At 43.1% G+C, this 15,161-nt stretch overlaps 1 protein-coding gene across 1 annotated transcript; it reads right to left on the bottom strand.

Annotated features, from left to right (window-relative positions):
• Positions 1-4,661: 4,661 nt before the first annotated feature.
• LOC143904738 (uncharacterized) lies at positions 4,662-14,953 on the bottom strand. The gene is made up of 17 exons (XM_077419616.1): positions 14,799-14,953; positions 14,423-14,542; positions 14,210-14,327; positions 11,475-11,736; positions 11,228-11,389; positions 10,964-11,054; positions 10,448-10,584; positions 9,933-10,104; positions 8,956-9,195; positions 8,682-8,804; positions 8,427-8,544; positions 8,093-8,354; positions 7,539-7,709; positions 7,203-7,293; positions 6,999-7,135; positions 6,807-6,939; positions 4,662-6,676 (listed from the first exon to the last, which is right to left on the bottom strand). The coding sequence occupies exons 1-17, from the start codon at positions 14,940-14,942 to the stop codon at positions 6,626-6,628; spliced, it is 2,532 nt and encodes an 843-aa protein (XP_077275742.1). The 5' UTR covers positions 14,943-14,953; the 3' UTR covers positions 4,662-6,625.
• Positions 14,954-15,161: the final 208 nt, after the last annotated feature.

Raw genomic sequence — 15,161 nt, 5'->3', positions numbered from 1 at the left:
GCACGCACGCACGCACGCACGCACGCACGCACGCACGCACGCACGCACGCACGCACGCACGCACGCACGCACGCACGCACGCACGCACGCACGCACGCACGCACGCACGCACGCACGCACGCACGCACGCACGCACGCACGCACGCACGCACGCACGCACGCACGCACGCACGCACGCACGCACGCACGCACGCACGCACGCACGCACGCACGCACGCACGCACGCACGCACGCACGCACGCACGCACGCACGCACGCACGCACGCACGCACGCACGCACGCACGCACGCACGCACGCACGCACGCACGCACGCACGCACGCACGCACGCACGCACGCACGCACGCACGCACGCACGCACGCACGCACGCACGCACGCACGCACGCACGCACGCACGCACGCACGCACGCACGCACGCACGCACGCACGCACGCACGCACGCACGCACGCACGCACGCACGCACGCACGCACGCACGCACGCACGCACGCACGCACGCACGCACGCACGCACGCACGCACGCACGCACGCACGCACGCACGCACGCACGCACGCACGCACGCACGCACGCACGCACGCACGCACGCACGCACGCACGCACGCACGCACGCACGCACGCACGCACGCACGCACGCACGCACGCACGCACGCACGCACGCACGCACGCACGCACGCACGCACGCACGCACGCACGCACGCACGCACGCACGCACGCACGCACGCACGCACGCACGCACGCACGCACGCACGCACGCACGCACGCACGCACGCACGCACGCACGCACGCACGCACGCACGCACGCACGCACGCACGCACGCACGCACGCACGCACGCACGCACGCACGCACGCACGCACGCACGCACGCACGCACGCACGCACGCACGCACGCACGCACGCACGCACGCACGCACGCACGCACGCACGCACGCACGCACGCACGCACGCACGCACGCACGCACGCACGCACGCACGCACGCACGCACGCACGCACGCACGCACGCACGCACGCACGCACGCACGCACGCACGCACGCACGCACGCACGCACGCACGCACGCACGCACGCACGCACGCACGCACGCACGCACGCACGCACGCACGCACGCACGCACGCACGCACGCACGCACGCACGCACGCACGCACGCACGCACGCACGCACGCACGCACGCACGCACGCACGCACGCACGCACGCACGCACGCACGCACGCACGCACGCACGCACGCACGCACGCACGCACGCACGCACGCACGCACGCACGCACGCACGCACGCACGCACGCACGCACGCACGCACGCACGCACGCACGCACGCACGCACGCACGCACGCACGCACGCACGCACGCACGCACGCACGCACGCACGCACGCACGCACGCACGCACGCACGCACGCACGCACGCACGCACGCACGCACGCACGCACGCACGCACGCACGCACGCACGCACGCACGCACGCACGCACGCACGCACGCACGCACGCACGCACGCACGCACGCACGCACGCACGCACGCACGCACGCACGCACGCACGCACGCACGCACGCACGCACGCACGCACGCACGCACGCACGCACGCACGCACGCACGCACGCACGCACGCACGCACGCACGCACGCACGCACGCACGCACGCACGCACGCACGCACGCACGCACGCACGCACGCACGCACGCACGCACGCACGCACGCACGCACGCACGCACGCACGCACGCACGCACGCACGCACGCACGCACGCACGCACGCACGCACGCACGCACGCACGCACGCACGCACGCACGCACGCACGCACGCACGCACGCACGCACGCACGCACGCACGCACGCACGCACGCACGCACGCACGCACGCACGCACGCACGCACGCACGCACGCACGCACGCACGCACGCACGCACGCACGCACGCACGCACGCACGCACGCACGCACGCACGCACGCACGCACGCACGCACGCACGCACGCACGCACGCACGCACGCACGCACGCACGCACGCACGCACGCACGCACGCACGCACGCACGCACGCACGCACGCACGCACGCACGCACGCACGCACGCACGCACGCACGCACGCACGCACGCACGCACGCACGCACGCACGCACGCACGCACGCACGCACGCACGCACGCACGCACGCACGCACGCACGCACGCACGCACGCACGCACGCACGCACGCACGCACGCACGCACGCACGCACGCACGCACGCACGCACGCACGCACGCACGCACGCACGCACGCACGCACGCACGCACGCACGCACGCACGCACGCACGCACGCACGCACGCACGCACGCACGCACGCACGCACGCACGCACGCACGCACGCACGCACGCACGCACGCACGCACGCACGCACGCACGCACGCACGCACGCACGCACGCACGCACGCACGCACGCACGCACGCACGCACGCACGCACGCACGCACGCACGCACGCACGCACGCACGCACGCACGCACGCACGCACGCACGCACGCACGCACGCACGCACGCACGCACGCACGCACGCACGCACGCACGCACGCACGCACGCACGCACGCACGCACGCACGCACGCACGCACGCACGCACGCACGCACGCACGCACGCACGCACGCACGCACGCACGCACGCACGCACGCACGCACGCACGCACGCACGCACGCACGCACGCACGCACGCACGCACGCACGCACGCACGCACGCACGCACGCACGCACGCACGCACGCACGCACGCACGCACGCACGCACGCACGCACGCACGCACGCACGCACGCACGCACGCACGCACGCACGCACGCACGCACGCACGCACGCACGCACGCACGCACGCACGCACGCACGCACGCACGCACGCACGCACGCACGCACGCACGCACGCACGCACGCACGCACGCACGCACGCACGCACGCACGCACGCACGCACGCACGCACGCACGCACGCACGCACGCACGCACGCACGCACGCACGCACGCACGCACGCACGCACGCACGCACGCACGCACGCACGCACGCACGCACGCACGCACGCACGCACGCACGCACGCACGCACGCACGCACGCACGCACGCACGCACGCACGCACGCACGCACGCACGCACACACACACACACACACACACACACACACACACACACACACACACACACACACACACACACACACACACACACACACACACACACACACACACACACACACACACACACACACACACACACACACACACACACACACACACGCTCGCACATACACACCAGGCTGACCTAATTTTGAGGTCTAGCTAGCAGCGCCAAGTTTTTTGACAAGAAAAATTTATGTTATTTAATAAAATATTTTTATTTTTTGTACTGTTACCTCTGTAATTCTTTGCGATGCGATTAAATCTTTTAAAATACATATATAAACTTTGTATTTAAATACCTTGTATTTCCTTGTTGGATTTAAATATTTTAATAAAATATTTGTATTTTGTACTGTTACCTCTGTGTAATTCTTCATGATTCAATCTTTTATTCTAATCGAAGAAAAGCAGTGGCAATATTGTACCTCAAAAAAACCTAAGTAACAAGTGGTAGAGGTAATCTTTGTATCTCGAAAAATACACTGAGAAAAAAATTGTTAATTCCAAGAAATATTTAGTTCGATACGTTCAACTAAACATTTTAGTTAGTTAAGTAAATATTAATTGTTTCAACAATTTATTTCGTTTTTTAAATCAAGAATTAATTAATTCAACTAATGTTTAGTTAACTAACTAAAATGTTTAGCTAAACGTATCGGACTAAATATTTCTTGGGATTGACACATTTTTTTTCTCAGTGTATGTTCTCTGTAATTGGCGCTGTAATTTAAAAAGAGATATCATTTCTTTTTTGTAATTGTAATAAAATAATAGATCACTTGAAGCGCGACTCATTTTTCATAAGGTAACGTAATTTTGTGATGTGTATCACTTGAGTAATAATTTTTTGGAAATAAAAATACTACTGTTTAGGTTTTTTCGAGATTTTTCAAGATACAAAGATTACGTCTACCACTTGTTACTTAGATTTTTTTGAGGTATAATACTACCACGTCTACCACTGTTTTTTTTAAGGTAACAACATATTTGGAAATAAAAATACTACTGTTTAGTTTTTTCGAGATTTTTCGAGATACAAAGATTACGTCTACCACTTGTTACTTCGGTTTTTTCGAGGTAAAGATACTACTGCTTAGGTTTTTTCGAGATTTTTCGAAATACATACAAAGATTACGTCTACCACTTGTTACTTCGGTTTTTTCGAGGTAAAGATACTACTGCTTAGGTTTTTTCAAGATTTTTCGAAATACAAAGATTACGTCTACCACTTGTTACTTAGATTTTTTTGAGGTATAATAGTACCACTGTTTTTTTTTCGAGGTCGTATTTACTTGATTGTTCAAAAAATAAAAAAATGCTAAATCCGTTAGATTGTCTTTTTTTTATGACGGATATTATTTTATGTATCGTTTATTGTACGAATATTTATATAAAATCTATACCTACACATAAAAACTTTGCCAGACAAAAAAATTCTAAAAAAACAAACTTAGAAGAAATTAAAGCTTGCTAGCTGAATAAAGTCAATAAATATCAAAATCTTGAATTAGAAGATTTATGGGATCAAAATAAATTAGGCATCAAGTTAATTAAAAAACGGCGATACGAGTCAAGCGCGGTACGTGGTGCGCAAATAGAGAATTAATAGTTACAGAAGTAACGAATTACAATGTATATAAGTATATATACATATATTCCAACCTAATAAACTGCGCGCCGATTGTTTGTCGGACTTGAAACACAGTTATCGTTGGAACATTAATACCCTTCCCTCCCCGGAATTAAATCTATACGATTTAATTATTTAAAAAACTGTAAAGAAATTATTGCGAAAAATATTACCTCAGCCAGGATTCGAACCTGGAACCTCCCTCATTCCGTGAAGGGCGTCGTACCAATTCGACTACCGAGGCATGTGGTAATATTCATCGCAATAACAGCGTTGATAAGTTTAACAAGCGCATGTTTCAGCCTGCGTAGATTCAAATATATCATTAGACTCGTGAAAATGTCAACAAATTAATTAAAAGACAGCGATACGAGTCTGAAACATGCGCTCGTTAAACTTATCAACGCTGTTATTGTGATGAATATTACGACATGCCTCGGTAGTCGAATTGGTACGACGCCCTTCACGGAATGAGGGAGGTTCCAGGTTCGAATCCTGGCTGTGGTAATATTTTGGGACTGTTGTTGCTGTGCCCGTTTGATTATTATTATATTGGTAATTTTCTTATAATTCTATTATGTTCTTTAATCTTTTCTACCCCTATTTTATATATATCTTTAAAATTTGGTTGATTAGTTCTTGAGTTACATAAAAGCGATAAAAATGTGCAAATTTCTAATTTGAAACACTTTTTTTTATTATATATTGGCAATTTTTTTTCTAATTCTATTATATTCTTCAGTCTTTTTTATCCCTATTTCATACATAAATGCTTTAAAATTTGGTTAATTAGTTCTTGAGTTACATATGTTAGAATTTGCTAGGAATACGTACATACATAGAAGTCTAATAAAGCTGAGTTTAATCAACCAAATCTTAAAGCATTGTATATGAAATAGGGGTAGAAAAGGTTGAAGAATATAATGAAATTAGAAAAGTTGCCAGTAATTAATATTAAATTGCCAAAATTGAAAGATGTTGAAACCTGAGCATAATTATTTGCTTATATAACATTGTTTGGCTTCCTCATTTAGGAAGCTTTTTGAAACTTTCAAGAAGAAAGGGATATGTGGGGCTTGCACCCACTAAAAACCCACCCCTCTGGCAACCAGCCTCTGGTGTACCAGGGGCCTGGAACATCGCTCGGTACTCTTCAGACCCCCAGGCTCACCGTGTATCAAAAGGACACTCTTTCTTCCGTAACACGCCCGACCGCTTTTGCGGAAGAAGTGCTCCCGCACGGAAGAACATGCGCAGCTGGTCGGCCAAAGATTGACCGACTGTCTCTGGCGTGCTATATGCCATGCCATTCAGGGGATATGCCATAGGCAACACCATCATTGACAGCGCCACGATGCCCCTCGCGGTTTTTGTTGCATATCTGGTGCTCCCAATGTTACCTTCTACTTACTGTCGACAAAGACGTAGTTCTACGTCAATAAATTGTCCATACAATTTATTCATAGATTGTGTAATTTTGTGATAATTGAGATAATCCAATTATTCCAATATGGTATTATTTCCTCTCTCCGGTATTAATTGGCCCGCACGTTGAAATCAATAACGCACTGCGTATGTATTCCTGTATATTTAATTGAAATTTTTAAATGCTAATTATCTCTATTTTACAATTCAATTTTCCATTCTGAGCTCTCTTAATTATTCTTTATTTCATCAACATTTACGTAAGAATTATGAAGAAAACTACGGTAAAAACGGTAATTATATCTAACAAATATATTAAGTATCAATACATTTCCATAACTGCAGTATAAGCATTAAATAATTAGGTATTTGATTAACGAATCATAGTTTTATTTATTAATTTTATAAAGGTGCATAAGACGTTAGTTATCGATTTCAATGCAAAGAAAATGCAAATACTTATCGAAAAGATGCCAACACTGTGAAATAGGACATTGACGTCTGCACTATCTAAAAAAATAAGAGATATTATAAAACTTACAATACTTAATTAAATATAACATTATATATACATATAAATAAGATATTAATTAATTAATTAATTGATTAATTGATTAAATTTTTGTTTTATTATTTGTACCGTACAAAAGTTCTCCAGCGACATTACAAATAGTTTTCCAGCCATTATCTTGCACGGTATACGGCTTCTTATCAAGATCAGTACAATGTCCTTCTGTATCTGGACAGGCATATTATACCAGAAGCATGAATACCTGCAAATCTGGCGCTTTTAATATCCGATGCGTCCGCAACAATTGCGCTGGTCACTCACGTTGATCCGTGAACGTTCGAACTTTGGTCCAGTAGATATTGCGCCATTAAGCTAAGAAAAAACAAGTGAGTCAGTTGGCCACATATGAACATAACGCACATCGCCATCCCATCCCATTGGAATAGCCTGCTCACTAACTAAAAAAGAAAAGAAAGAAAAGTGAGGTGTCCGATTGCTGTAATTTCCATCTTCATTCAGACTTACTTGAACTGCAGAGATACTTATGATGATTAGGTTTAAGCCTAATACAACGAGGAAACACCACGTATAAATGCAGTGCAATAGTTGCACACAACTGATTAACAAAGAGATTGTTTAAGATATATTTAAGAAATCTAAAGCAACGTATCAAAAATATATTTTATACAATATTATATTATTTTAATTCCATCGAGATTATGATTGTACGTATACAGTGTTTCTTATTAAATGTGTATTTTACTTTAGCTCGAATCTTTAATCAATTTTTTTCTCTCTACAGAAAGGAGATACGTTTAGCAAGGAACGTCCTGTATATGAATATACATATATTTTACCAACTGTATTGCTCTTTGATGATTAATGACGCATTCTCTCACGACAGCAGCTTGCTCTTTTAATCTTAGTTGTCGATCTTCATATTTTATGTAGCATTCAACATTATAATTATGATTCTCGAGAGATTGCATGGTGTGCTTTTTTATCGAATCGGCAACGTGCTCCAATTTGTGTCTACAGGTCAAACGATTATTTCATCTTTCATGCGTGAATATATATTCTACAGGGTGTCTGGTAATTACCGTTAGATGAGCTTATTATTTTCTTAAATAACGTTTGTTTTCTTTACAATTGCTCAAAACGTTGATCAAATTTTTTATCTGGTAAAAGAAGCTTATGTTTTTTATTGAAACCAAATTTTAATTTTTAATTTTTAATTATTTTAATTTTTTTAAATTATTTTAAGAAAACAATTTAATATCTTCATTGAGCTATAGCTCTCTCAGATCATTGCGAATTGTCGGTTGTATAGTAAAATGCAGAATCTATAGCCGTTTTCACTTACAATTAGTTGCAAACGAACAGAGTTACTTATATCTTACATCTCTGACGCTTACCTTACTATCGCAAACAGGCAGCAACTGTGAACGGTAAGCGTAACGTACATCAGATCGGCGCCAATGATATTTAATATAGTCGCCGTTGACGTCGTACTACTGTGCAGCCACAACCATAGCCAGTGAGTCTGAACGTCAATCCCGTAATCGAGGTCGTAGGCCAAGCTTCTCGCGCGCGTGCTGTTGTGGGGTAAGATGACGTCCAGTATCGGCGAGATCACCGGTGTCATAATAAAGCACATAAGTCCGTTACACAACATAGCTGAAAGAGCAGATATAACAATATACATATACACGCTCGCTACGCCCGGTGCGACGCGACAATCCTTCATACTTGAGTAAACGATGCACAACGTTCTCCCCTTCGACGTATAATTCACTAAAATCTCATACTCCTTCGCCGTCGGATTTATTTTCCAGTTCATTTCGATCTGGCGCAGTAACTCTTTCACCTGAAAACGGCATTTCGTGAAGAGACGCGTGGCTTTAATCGGAAATAATGTATTTGCGTGAATTTCATTCACGCTTCGCGCCACGATCGAACGATTTTAAAGATAACGTGCAAAATGATAACGTCGTAATTAGTAACCTGTGATTCACATCGTACGCTGGTCACTACTTTAGTCATGCTCACTAAAATAGTCACGATAGGAGGTATACACATGCACACGGCGTCTATGTCCTTCCCCCACACGTCGTACAATCTCTTCACCTATACATAAAAAATACGAACGATAAATTCGAGTATTTTTTTATTCCAGAAATTGACACTGTCTACTACCGTGAAATTAACTTGCGCGGAATTTCGGGGACCTTTCTCAGTATGCATTAAAATACTTTTCAATACGAAATGCTTCCTTTACCTGAGGCGGAAAAAATGTGAACATTACGAACATGCTGACTGATTGGATGATCTTTTTTCTAAGTTGCGACTGATATGGCCATATACCGACCATCGACGCAAACAGTTTAGTTATATTATAATAGCGCGTGTCGAACAACGCATTCATGTTAATCCGCCAACGTACTGGAAATTTGTGGGGGGAAGATTTGTACGAAGGGGGACGATGCTTCGACGAGAGGGAAGAACGGAGCTTAGTTGCACAGACGAATCATCAGTAGACAATACGTATTTGTCCCCGTCGCGTCACGTTGACAAGCTGTACTTACCGAAATTACATGATCCGAAATATGAATTTTTCATGCTCTAACAAGGTAGTAAAATAAAAAAAAGAGAAAGGAGAAGCAGATAAAAAATATATAGCCAAAGTAGACATGTCTAATATGTAGCTAGAAGAATAAAATTAATTCAGAGAAATTTAAGGAAGAAATGTTAATTCTGGGGAGGCCGCGCGCAGTTCAGTTTTCGATACAAGAGAGCAGATTACGCAATATGCGGCGGATAAAGTGTATTAAAAGTCTATTAATCACTTCTATTATCATTTATGTCAATTTCTTTCATATTTTAAAAGATTAAAAGCTAGATATTACGCGCATTAGAATTTCTTGCAAGATTTTTAACGAATAATATGTCTCACGTAAAAATGTATCGAATGGCTCGGTCTTCAATGATTCAATGTCTCAGTTTTATGGATTAAATAAAATATATTTTTCAAACTGCACTACGTACATATATAGAAATTTCAATATTTGGGAATTTATTTATTTTTAGAACGAAACTATAAAAGATGTTTAATTATAGAGAACTCGTTATTTCAGAGAGGAGAACGTCATGAAGTAAGACATAGCGGTCTGCACCACCTTAAACAAAAACATCATTCTTTCAGTGCAATACAGCTTGCACAAGCAAACGCATTTTACATATACGCGTCATTTATAAAGGCAAATCATATAGTTTGTAATGCACAATGGTGCTTACCGCACTATAATTGGCCATCGACATTACGTATATTTTACCAGCAGTCAACGTGCACGGCACGATACTTCGGTAAAGTAATATTTGCAACAATTTCTTGGTTTTTAACGAGAACGCGTACCAGTGTGACCTACAACTGAAACATTTCCTTTTTGACCGAAAATCAATTTAATTAATTAATTACTAATATATATATTTTAATAATAGTGTTATCTCAATATTAATGCATAATATTTTGAGAATTAACTCAAAATGCGGAAATTACTGTATATCGCGCGCGGGAAATCATGCGCGATCTAACAGACATTGCGGCATCTATAATGACTATCATAAGTGTCATAATGTAATATATATGTAATATATACGTAATACATTGCCTATTAAATAATATAGTAATTATTACATCAAAATATCCAGCACAGTTTCCCGGCAATATTTTTCTAATATTTTATCTATCAAATGTTATATAATATTTTTACGCGCTATTAAACACATTTAAGCTGTGGTCTATCAATCTCTGCCCTGGCAAGGTCATGCACAGAAGATGGAAAAACGCCGCTATGCATAAGCTAGCGTATCTTATGAAATCTTCGGTACTGTCGAGATTACTAATTACCTAGATAAATAGAATTACCGAAGATAAATGCTATCAACGCCAATTTGCTAATCTGTAAATTTTGCTTTAATATACAAAGTGTCCTAAAATGACCGGACATCGTTTCACTAATAGATTCTGTGGAACATTCTAAGACGAAGATTCTTATGCGAAAATGTCGAGGCTATAATAATTTTTAAATGGGAAGCACTTATAGTTGACCAATCCGTTGCAAAAATTTCGCGCGCTCAGGCATGGCATAGCAAGTGAAGGTGCTCTTATACATTGACTGAGTTTTTAGATATTGACATATAATTCTGCATACGACACAAGAAAATACTTTGAAGCTTTGAACGGTGTCTAGTCATTTTGGGGGACCCTGTATACTCGTAATACTTACTTGAATTCCTATAAGGCTTATACCAACAACGTTACACAACAATTGGATACCCGTCGACACCGTGAAGGAAGATTCTAACAAACGAACATACCTGATGGCGACGTAAAAAATAATTCGTAAGTTTAGTAATAGTTGATGTAACATGACAATAGATATTATAAACAGCGAATCGATCTCTTAACTAGGCAATTTCCGAATAAGTTAATATCCAGTTTTTAATCAGCGCAACGACGAACGTCAACAGAACATGCAGGAAGTACCAACTGTATTGCAAGCTGATGTTTTCGCAAACACGTGACAAATTCGTGAAAAATCGCCTTTTCTTTGAAGCAAATATCTTCGACTTCTACGTCTCGCCGCGTTCTCTCTTTAGCAAAGTGGCTCGTCTCATTGATGTGTCCTTTCGAAATATGCTCTAATCGATGCCTGGAGAAATATTAATGTCTAACAATAGATCTAAGATCCGAGAATCTACACTATACTGCAGTGAGTATTAAAAAGTTGCGTTTACCCAATGGCTGCGAATAAACTGCAACCATGTTGCACGTACGCTATGTATGTAGTGTCGACGCACACCATAATCGATATGATCGCTGTAATCGCCACATAAGAATGAAGTAAAATGGGATAGTAGTATTTCTCTCGGTCTACACGATACTCGACCTCGAGCAGGAACTTTCGTGGACGACTGTCATTGAGAGGCATTACAATGTCCATGATCTGCGGCGACACTGGTATTATCAAGTACAGTGACATCGACATGTAAATGTAAGCTGCGAACAACGACATTGCTATTGCTTGACGTTTTTAATTAATACAGTCAGTGTAACAATAGTAGCATGTTATTTATGAGATAAATTAATGAATCTATGATTCGTTATATTTAACCCTCAAACACCGCACTTCCTGTGCCACCCGTTAATACCGCACACGGGTTAATGTAACCCAGTGTTTTCTTTTGTTTATATCTTCGGATTTAATACACCAATTTTAAAGCCTTTTTTTAATTGATACGCCAAACAGTAAGGAAAAAGAATATATAGATTAGAATATCATGAAACTTCTGATACTCGAGATATATTTTGAAAAGAATTAAAGAAGAGAATTAAACGTCTTGAAAATCCGAAAAAATTGGGTTTTTTTAAACCACAGTTTTTTTTAAGATACGAGAGTTTAATTTACAGAAATAGATAGGTAATGAGTTGTACTTTAAGGAAAAAAACATAATAACAATTTGTTCCAAAAAGTATAATTAATCGGCGAGATAAAGATGGGTGATTTTTGTATTTTTACCAAACAAATGTTCTATGTATTTATGTGAATAATTATATTTTTCGTTGAAAATAATAAAATAAACTGCCTTGTGGCGTTAATTGTGGAATAATGGGAGAACGATCATATAAAACAGGTTTAGACACTCCTATACGGAGAGAAGAGGAAGGAGAGAAGAGGGTGAAGAAGAACGGAAAAGAAAAACGAGAAGAAAAGGACAGGGGAAGAATGAGGAAGGAGGAAGAGATGGTATATTAGGAGAGGAAGGAGGAAAGCGAGAATTGGTGAGAAGGAAAGGGGGAAGGGTAAAGGGGAACAATAGGAGAATAGTGATAGATGAAGTAGTGTAGTTTTTTGGGACGGGGAGAAGAAACAAAGGGTGGTACAGGGGGATAGAAGATAATTAGAGGTGTAAGAAAGAGACGATTAGGGTATAAGGAGGGGGAATGAATAAAGCAAAGAAGGAGGTGGTAAGGAAGGAGGGCAGAATGGAGAGAATAAGGAGGAGAGGATGGCAAAGAAAAGGGTAGACGTAAAGAGGAGAAATATAAAGAATCTACGCAGATATATTTGAGAGGAGAAATGGGAGAAAGGAGTCGGTGAAGAAGAGAGAGGAAACAGAGACAAGGAAAGGAAGAGAAGCTAAAGATGGAGAAGCGGAGAAGGTGTAAGAAAGAGTTCGACTAGGGGTAGTAGAAAGAGGAGAAAAACAGGAGAGAGGCCGGGGAGAAAGATATGTAGGAAGGAGGAGAGAAGAGGTTTTAGATTGTTAGATTTATGTACAGAGTGTTGCATCAATATACAGGTCAGTATGACGGATTGCCCATTCATGCAGGCGCGCATGGTCGTTCACAGCTGCTGCATAGGCTTCGGCGCATTATATGTGAGTGATTATAATGCGCTGAAGCCTACGCAACTGTGAACGACTATGCGCGCCTACACGAATGGGCAACCCGTCATGGTGACCTGTATGTTGGTGCAACACAACCAGTGTACATTTAAATAAATAAAATTATTAACTCTTACCTTTCTTTATTCATCAATTCTAGCTAGATACAATATTCGTCTCTTTATATTTGCTATGATTTGTCATACAGAACCTGTCATCAAGTGTATCTAATAAATTTTTCTGGAATAATTTCATACATTACGAATGTCTTGTGATTTCAACGACGATTCTTTATACAGATGATTTAGTTTTATACACTTAAAAAGGGCCCAAACCAAGGGCTGAAACGTCGTAATTTTGTACTGAATTGTGGCCAGTTAAGTCGATACAATTGAAATACATTCGTTAATCATCACTGGCAAGTTACGAAATTGTTTATTTCTAACTAATAAACTCTATAGTGCCGAAGTGTCCAGACCTGTTTATATATGATCGTGATTAGGAGTAATTATATTTTATAATGATATGATATTAAAGCTAAAATAGAGAAAATGTGCATGTTTTTGTTTAAAAATCAGGTATAAAAATGTCAAATAATACGATAAAGTTATTGCAGAATATTTTTTTACTTTCTTATATAATTAGGATAAATATAAAATTCCCTAAAAATACATAAAAGAAATAAATATTTATTTTATAACAAATATTTGTTTATTATGATTTGAACATATTATCATATATTATAGCAATAAAATTAAATAAGTATTTATTTATTCTTACTTTAAAAAATCTGCTTTAGAAAGTCATTGAGACAAACCGGCACTGCGCCACGCTTTTGATTTTCTATAAAACATAAACAAAAATTATTAAAATATTTTGCATTTTATTTTTTACAAATAACTTTCAAAATAAAAGCTCACATGTCTTTCTAAAAACAACACTCGCACTTGAACTTGCACCTCTAAACAGTATTTGCTTTCGGAGAATCGCGACCTTTTTAACGCTACTACCGCACTAGGTTACGCTAACCCAGTGCGGTGTTTGAGGGTTAATTATAGTCAAGCGATGAAATCGAGGTTTCTTACTTGCGTAAAATATTACCACTTTTCTACCGAATGTAACGTAATCTTGCATGATCTCGACGTCCGTGGAATTGGTAAATACGTGCCAATGATATTCAATTAGGGAAAACATGTGCCGCATCTAAAGATTTTATAGTAGAAAGATTAAGTTGCAGCGCGTAGAATGACAGTGATATGTGTGAACACATTTATATTTTGTAAGGAATTCAATCATACCTCCTTGATCTTAAAGATAAGGTTGAATAATTTCGTAAAACAGCCGACTACAATTATTATCGAAATCATGCATTCGACTGCGATATCAACGTCACCCCAAGTATCGAGCATACGTATTATCTGAGAGAGTGAAGCATCGCTATAAGAGATGTCAAAAAGGCCGTGATATTGGGATAATTGTGACGCCGCAATATTTTGTTATTGTGACGAATAGCTATCACTATTTAAGAGCCAAACATTAGCCAGAGAATCGGTAAATCGAAGATCTAAATTAGACACAATTAATTCTAGAAACGCCTTATATTTTTTTAAAATAAATGCTGATCAAATCTAAAAACGTACGCGCTCTCATTTAGCTGCGAGATCGAATACTTACCTCCGCTATAATACAGCTGACGTCTATTAACACTATCATACTCGGTATTAATATCCTCATGGTTCTGCTTTGATAGGGCCAGACGCCAATTTGAGACATGAAGGTCTTATTAACGCGATAGTAACGCAGTACGATCGATTGCATGGTGAACTTGTCGCTACGCTAGGAGACCGGCTACCGGTAAATAAACTCGAAGATGCGTCGTACACATACACAGGATGTATATCCTGTACACATGTACAGGATATGGTAATCAAGTTTGACGCGTCCGATATTCATAATGATATATTGTCAGTTATTCGTTCAGACACCTGCTTGTTTAGAGTATAGCCGCCTCGAGCCACGAAGCCTCGCGGCGTTATC

This window comes from Temnothorax americanus, unplaced genomic scaffold (genome assembly GCF_048541705.1).
Source record: "Temnothorax americanus isolate GAGA-0224 unplaced genomic scaffold, ASM4854170v1 Scaffold57, whole genome shotgun sequence".
NCBI classification, from domain to species: domain Eukaryota; kingdom Metazoa; phylum Arthropoda; class Insecta; order Hymenoptera; family Formicidae; genus Temnothorax; species Temnothorax americanus.
This window is presented reverse-complemented; position numbering and strand designations above follow the sequence as displayed.

Bases quoted from the DNA above. Each gene is read 5' to 3' on its own strand.
- LOC143904738 (XM_077419616.1), bottom strand. From the start codon at position 14,942: ATGCAATCGATCGTACTGCGTTACTATCGCGTTAATAAGACCTTCATG. The intron at 10,105-10,447 runs GTAAAAATATTA...GAAATGTTTCAG, and splicing joins TTAAATGTGTTTAATAGCGC to TTGTAGGTCACACTGGTACG. The intron at 6,677-6,806 runs GTACAAATAATA...TTATTTTTTTAG, and splicing joins CGCTGGAGAACTTTTGTACG to ATAGTGCAGACGTCAATGTC.